At 45.1% G+C, this 7,919-nt stretch overlaps 1 protein-coding gene across 6 annotated transcripts in view; it reads left to right on the top strand.

Moving 5' to 3' along the window:
- The window catches only part of LOC100742326, a 268,312-nt gene that overhangs the window by 211,510 nt on the left and 48,883 nt on the right, over positions 1-7,919 (top strand). For all 6 annotated transcript variants that reach the window (XM_033324140.1, XM_033324139.1, XM_003494084.4 and 3 more), the window contains 2 exons: positions 2,800-2,938; positions 5,030-5,094. In XM_033324140.1, the coding sequence (XP_033180031.1) occupies positions 2,800-2,938; positions 5,030-5,094 (204 nt within the window). The remainder of the gene's footprint in view (positions 1-2,799; positions 2,939-5,029; positions 5,095-7,919) is intronic.

Genomic DNA, 7,919 nt, shown 5'->3' with positions numbered 1-7,919 from the left:
TTCACGGCGGGCTCGTAAAATCCGCGGGCGAGACTCGAAATCCGTAATCACAGTTCGCACCAGCGCGGCGCAGCGGCCCAGTCGCGATGGAGAATCTCGCCCCTAGGGTAGAAGGGGCGAGACCGACCAGCTACCAGAGCATCGGAATGGAACGAGAGGGGAAAAAAACGGTCGAATGTTTCGCGGTGGCTCTTTTCTACCCATCCTGTCGCGAAATCGAATCTCCTACGATCCCTTTCTCTCTCGTTCTCTATTTGCCGTGTTGCCGCGCCTCGCCGATACTGTTAGCGATAAGAACTTGGGATTGCACGTAAATGTCGGCAGCCAGCTTTTCGTTTTTCTTTACGGTTTAATTCTTTGGCCGAGGAAACGGTGACAGCCGAAGAAGTACGACACTTTGCGGTCGCTGAGTTACGGGCACACCATCGTTCTTTATTTAAGGGTGATAGTTAACTTCTTGAATGAGAAAACAGAGGATCCCCGTTAACGAATGCGTCCGTTCCACCCCTCTTCCGGGAATTGAATTCAATTTTTCATGTGCACGAGCATTTCATACAGCGTTTCATATATCGAGGGGGAAATTGTTTTTCTTTCGCCAGAAGAAACACGATTTGACACTCTGTGGATGTAACGAAAGGCTGGAAGTGTGTTTTCCAAGGAACGCGTCGGTGAAAAAACTTTGGAAAATGACAGGCGTCAATATCAGCGAGCGTCCCCTTCGAGATAAGTGTAACAGCGGGAACTCTTAAAACGCTTCCTTCGCGCTTTATTATTCTATCAAACCCTCCGGGGAAAGTGGCTGCTCTCCGGGGAGAATAAATTTTTTTATTCCACATTAAAAGCGGGCAGACATCTGTTCTATCGACCGAAGACGCGTCGCGAAACGTCCTATTAAGAGCAAAAAATGGCACACGGGTAGAAAAGAGGAAGGAAAGGAGAAAGAGAGAAGGGAACAACGATAGGAAGAGGCGTGTCGTCAAAGAAGAATCCAATTCGATTATTTTCTCTCCGATGTGACGCTGTTCGTTCCGAGCGTGCCAGGCTCGATCTTAACAGAGACGCGAAAACGATTGCCACAATTAGATGAATCAACATTCCGACACGCTGACGGGAGACGACAATAACAGCTTTTATTTACGAAGCTTTTACTTAAAGACACGACTGGAAAACGTCGCTTGTACCTCGCCTGTTACTTTCGTTCCGCGACCCTCCCTGGAATAATATTTTTCCCGCTCTCCCTCGTTCAGGCCCGGAATGAGATTTAATTAACCCCTCATTAAGAATCGCGCAACGAAAAGCCCGTCTACGTTTTGTTTATTTACCCTGTCGTTTCCTTTTTACCATCACGGCAATTGCACCGTTGTGTTTCTCCTAGAGAGAGAGGAGAGAGAGAGAGAGAGAGAGAGAGAGAGCCAAAGCGAGGTTCAACGAGTAAGAAGGATTGACTTATTTATCAGTTGTCGAGACTTGTCTACTTTTTGCCAGACGTCATTCGGTCACGCGACACTGCTCTACAATCTCATTCTTTCTTTCTTATTGTTAGCCGCTTGAAGTAGCAAGTGGAACTATCGTATTATACCGTGCGATTTACAAATTGCATTCGACTCTGGAATTACCAGGTGGAAATTGGAAATAGGATTACATACGTAGCTGCTATGCTTTCTATATGCGTTCTCTTCTTAGTATACGAAGGGGTGAACAGCACGATAAATCACACTTCTTGTCTGTCGTAGAATAGCGATTTTAAAATTGTATATGTTGCAACCAGTTTCGTGCCTATACGCCCCTTCTCCAACGATCAAACAATGTTAACTGTTTTTTGTTCGTTTGCGGGTATTAATTTCAATGAAGTTGGACTAAAATAACAATTAAATTGATACTATCGATTTCTTCTAAGAGACATTATATTCTAAGAGACGTTATAACGTGGATCGAACGAACTTCCCTGCCTCTTTTCCGTAGAAAAACTATGGCTATCGAGCTGTCAATGATATTTTACACGATTTTTACGCCATTGAGGCCATTGAGTCGGTTAATCTGTTTTCAAATATGGATCGTTTAAAGGTTGTTCGTAATGCAATTTAACGAATTAGAAAAAAAATCAATTGGAGTTAGCTTGACTCGAATAATTCTGTTACTTTTCCCTATAATGTTTTTGCCGTGTGGCCTTCCCCTATCGAGAATTATTCGACCAGCTGTAATCCAATAAACTAATTGCGCACTTAGGAGAACGAATCTGTCGGTCGAAGGAAAGAAAGCGATACGTCGCATTGTCGCAAAAATGGATCGCTTTCGCTGCGTGTGCACGGTCAGGTGTTCATCGAGGGGTTGGTCGCGCGGAGAGAAAGGAACGATGCACGAGGGACATCGCCGGGTTTCGATTATCGTCGATAACTCGGCTGGATGTATCCCTTCCGTGCTATGGCTGTAGTTTCCGGAAATTCGCTTCGCCCCTAGGATTATCCCGCCCGGGGAATTCCCATCTCGGCGCCATGGTTATGCGCCCTTCCCGTTACCGCGCTCCGTTCAACCCTTACTTTCGTCGGCGTATCATCGCCATCTCCACGGTTCTTGGCCCTTTTGTCTTCGAACATCGCCGCGATTTGTCTCATATTACTTTCACGAGAATATCACGTTGTCTCTTCTTCGTTCGGCAAGGAGAACGTATCGCGTTCGACGGCGACGCGGCTTCGAACGAAGATTGCGTCCAGAAATGGACACGCCGCGATACGACATTTTTCGCAGATGGCGTCGACCGATCGAGTCTGTTCACGTGGATGTTTGCGATATTTGTTTCAGAATGCACGTTTCCACTGAAATGGGAAGGCACCTGGTTTCAAAGCGGAGTCAGACAGCCGATCGTGATCTCCAGGAATGAATTGTCCAGCAAGGGTAGGTGCCTGCACAACGAGGGCGACAAGTTTCTCCTGGTTGATCAGTGAGTACACACTCTGCTTTTCTTTGTATGTACCTTGTAAAACGTATTGGTTTCACGATATCTAAACTCTCTCGTGCAATAATTTCACGATTAATATTATTACACGATACATTAAGAACTTGGAGATTATTAGTTGTACTCTTCTATCTTTCTAAATTGTTGCATTTTTATTAAAACATCCTTGTACTTCCTGTTCGATATTAATTTTTATAAAATAGTTCAATGGCCTCATTCACTCGAACAGCGTGTGCTACGATTAGGACGGATAGTCAAGCTTCTATTCTAACTTATTTTTGATCTATAATTATATATTATTATAAAAATTTCATTATTAACGCTGCTCTGCTTGCGCAATAACATCCTAGTACTAGAAACGATAACGTTTCCTGGTATTGGATCACGTCAAAGGCAAATTCGGAACGCGGAAGGCCAATCATCCTCCGAATCTCGTCGAAAATCACGAAACGAAACGAAACGAAAAGTTAAATCCAGAAACGAAAGTTTCGTGGAATGTCAACTCGTTGGAAAGAGGCGACGCGACGCGACGTACAGATTCCAGGCAATACGATTGGAAGCGAGTTTCGCCCCCGAGTCAGAAGGGGATTAAAAGCGGTATTACCAGAGGGGGTTGCAGTTGTTTCTTCGCAAGAGAGGTACACGCGAGCGGAGGAAAGAGGGAACCGCGTCGATTCGCCGCGTAATGTTCGTGTCACACGAGCTGACCGAAGTTTTCGTAGAGATTTCTATCGGGTTCGCCTGCAAAGTGTCCGATCGATATAGCGTCGAGCGAGATAAAAAAAACGCGGAAATGGCACTGGCACTGAGGTATCGTGGTTTCCGGTTGATCCGGTGAAGTTTAAACGGCAATCGCGGTTTCATTTCGATTCGAGTACGAAGAGCACGGAGGAAAGACATGGAAGAGAAATATGATAAATACGTCTGCGATTTTCTGATTTTCATGTTACTTTATGACCAAGAAGTACCGTAGTATCTTTACACGACGTAGTTGAAAATGAAAGCGACTTGTTAGATTCAAGCGTACGAGTGTTTTAAGAATAGCCGACAAGTTGACCAAGCTTTGTGAAGCTTTAGTAGAGGTACGAGCATTAGGACGAGCGATTTTTTAACATCATGATAAAATTTATGAGAGAGGAATGGTTTTGGTAAAGATTAGTTGAGATAGAGATTGATCGACAACCTACTGGTATTACGTGCGACCCTAGTTTCTTCGCGAAACTTCATAAACTTGCCATCTAATGTTAAAAGGCTTCTATTTTTTGGGGCAGATCGGACAAATTGTTCCGTCTTTTAGCTATCTTATGTCAGAACACGTCGTTTCAACCAATAATTAAGATAAAAATCAGGAAAACTTGTAGTATCGTACTTTTGACCTAGATATCAAATTAAATGTTAGTTTTTCCAAGATATAAAAAAGAAAAATTTTGTGGCACTTTATTCGTATGTATGGAACATACCTTTTTTTGAAAGTAGGGGAATGGTTAACGACAGCGAAAGAAGTAAAACCTGTCGTAAAAGAGATAGTCCTGCAGGTATCGTAAGAGCAACCGCAAAAGTTGGAATCCTGAAGGAAATTTCTTTAATAAAAGTTACACGGCGCGGAAGAACGGTTATCGAATGAATTTTTCTAATCGAAGACAGTACGAAATAAAAACTTTTCCTATAGCTTACGCCGTTAAAAAGGGGCGCGGTTAATTTCCTATAAAAAGTTCTTGTTACGATACGCGATTACACGAATCGGATTTTCCAGAAAACAGTACGCACACACGATAAAGAGATTTCGTTGGCCACGAGGTCCGCGTTAATTCGGTCGATCGTTCGGTTCGATCTCGCGAATTTCGAAGCTCGTCGAGGCGGTTCTCATTAAGATGGCCGAGTCCTCCGTTAATCTCGAGGATGAGTTCGCGTCGTCGCCTAACGAGAAACGAAAGAGAAAACAAGGAATAACGGGCGGTGGAAGGGGCGTGGGGAGGGAGAAAAGAATCGGGAATAGGGGAAAGCGTTCTAATTCCAGCGAGCGATATCGAATGAAAGGCTTGAATAAGAGAAAACCCCGTTTCCGTTCTGTTACAGAAAATCCTGCTACCGTTGCGTCGTCATTCACGAGAAGCACTCGAACGTTCTCCAGTACAAAGAAAGTAAGTACAATTCTCAAAGAACATTGGAAGATGCCATTCCCCTTTCTCCGTTTTCTTCGGTAGTGCTCCTCGTCCGGGGTCCTCCGCTGTCTTCTCCTCCTGGCCGTCGTTGTCTTCGTCCTCAGCGACCTCCTAATAGCCGTTGTTTCGCACGATCGATAACGATTTGCCCGGTGCCCCGGGCGAATCCATTCATTAATTAGAATGCCGATCGGTAATTAAAAGCTCGAAGATGACGAGAAGGTGGACAACGAAGGGGGTGAGAAGCGGATAGCAAGGCGTAGTTGCCGGAACAATTCTCGGGGAAGAACTTAACGACTTTCGTTCGTTGTGCAAACGGCGGAATGACGATAGGAACGAGAGAAACGACGACATAAGAGACGGAACGAAACACCGGGCCGATGGTTCTGCTAATTCCGAGCCGGGGCCGCTGAACCTCGTTTACGATGGAAAAGAAATCGAGAGCACTTTGCCGGATTCTATTGTGCAATCAGCCCTGTGTCTCGTTAATACACCGACAACCGAATGGATAGCGAAGTTTCTGCGACGTGATAATGGTTCTCGTTGCCGGATATTTATCGAGGATCGTTATGCAGATCGTTGCAGATTATTGCGCGACATCGGTTCCGCTGCTCGGGACCGAAACATGGCCTCCGCTGTGGGATAGCTCCGGTTCTCTGTCGCGTTTCCAACGCTTTGCTTTCCATTAACGCGACTGGTATCTCGTGGCTTGTGCGGTCTATTCGTCTAAGGCGTCTATGTTTCGCGTCGAGCCCAAGGTAAATGGGAAACCGAGGCAGAACCGAGAAAGGTTCCGAATATCTTTGCTGGCTATCTTTACGCGTATTCGGATACCCTGAACTGAAGATTTCTCGACGTAAATTTATCATTTACGGGGATATATTTAAGCGAAGAGGATACTTGGAACTCGAGTGCTACGAACTTTCAAATTTCTACTTTGTTCCGCGTAGATTTCGTGGACCGACCAGAAAGGATACACCAACGTCCTGTTGTTTGCGGACTCGAAGTGCTTGCAAAGTCTGTACACGCTCAAAATTTCGCGTGGTTACGAAGGATTTTCATGAAAGTCGTTGAATCTCGAACCAGTCAGGGTCCGCTTTGAAGCGGTGTGCTCGCTCGAAAGGCGCTTTTACCTAGGATCGCGCAACGAAGTTTCCTGATAATTCTATTCGCCCCAACGTAGCTCATAGACGATGGCAGCCTCTTTTTTTCAAACCCGCTAACGACACTTTGATCCTCCGACTGTGGTCGTAAGTGATGCGCTTCGCGGACAGGGGAAACGAGCCGGCCGGAGCGTTGGAGGGGCTCACGAGACCAGGGTAGTAAATATGGATCCGGATAAAAAATGGGTTAGGCGTGGATGAAAAGCGTGTGCACGGTCGCATAGGTACCGGCTCGTTCAAACGAGAAAACCTCAACCATTCGGCAATGGAGATGATTCTCGTTTAATTTATAATAATCCTTGATGGTTTGTCTTTGAATTTTTAATTTTCATGTGTTTTTACCTTGGCAAATATGTAAATGTTTCGGGTTGTCTCAATTTCCACTCGTTTTTTTTTTAAACAAACACGTTACGTTACTTGGATCAACGTTGCACGGATCTATGAATAATAAATCTAACGTTCGACGTATTTTATTCACCACAGAGATTCCTTTTCTGTTCTTTTTTTTCACAAATTGCGAATTGTTTTAATAGGTTCATACGCTCGGAACAAGATCTGGAAAAGTTCGATAATCGCTATAGATCCCGTGGGAATTATTAACTTGTATTCTAACCGTAAGTTGACCGGGTTCGCCAACTTGTCCAAAGATTATGAATTCCTACAACTTCCTCCACCGAGATTCACCCATTCGAAAACTTGGATATTTTTCCACCCCTCCGAACGCTCGAACATCTAACGCCTACCATTGTCAACGATCGCAAAATACCGACTCGCGATTGCCTGACTCCTAAAACGGATAAACGAATCTGAAACGACCTATATAGGGGCAAGCGAGACTCGAGAGAGAGAGAGAGAGAGAGACAACAATGCGAGACAGGTGGAGTTTGGCACTCGAGCCAACCCGAAGAGGAAAGAAGAGGGTGGACCCGTTATATACAGGTTAAAAAAGAAGAACATCGACCTCTGGGTACCGCCCCCCTGCTGTTTCGCGCTCGCATTTTTCGACGATTTGTCAAAGTCCCTGGGGCCCCTCTTTCTCTCTCACTCTCGTCCACCCTCCGTCGCTCTCTTTTTTTTTTATCGGATTTTAATCTGCATAGTGTCACACCGGAGATACCGTTGCCTGCAAGCGCTGCATTCGGACCGACAACTGGCAGGAAAATGTGGGTCGTTTTGTGGAATAGAAAAGGAGAAAAATCAGGAAGAGAGTTAGACAACGGCAAGGTGAACCGAGGAAAAGGCACGTCACGCTTCGGGCAACTAAACGAATGGAAACTCGAAGTTTCTCGATCATTCTGATACATCCGAGAGGGGCCACGACGTTCGCAACGAAATACGATTCTCGTGGCTGGTTCGTTATCGATCATTCGCTTATTTGCCCAGCTGCGGACGTTCTCCACAACTCGAAAAGTCTGATTACGTTTGTGGAATCTTGGGACGAAAGTAGGACGGATTACGGTGTGTCGGGAACAATATCTACCCCGAAGGAGTTCGCATGCGATTTTGAAAACTCGCGCGATTGTTACTCCTTCCATTTCGACCTACCTCTCGATTCTAGAGAGCAGCGGTGAAGTTTTTGAAAGGAATATGTCATCGTTCCGATAAAGAACAAAAAAAAAAAAAAAAAGAAGAGAAGGAAAA

The sequence above is a fragment of the Bombus impatiens genome, unplaced genomic scaffold, assembly GCF_000188095.3.
Source record: "Bombus impatiens unplaced genomic scaffold, BIMP_2.2 scf_1506, whole genome shotgun sequence".
NCBI lineage: Eukaryota > Metazoa > Arthropoda > Insecta > Hymenoptera > Apidae > Bombus > Bombus impatiens.
Note: the sequence above shows the minus strand (reverse complement) of the source record. Positions and strands in the feature narration are given on the sequence as shown.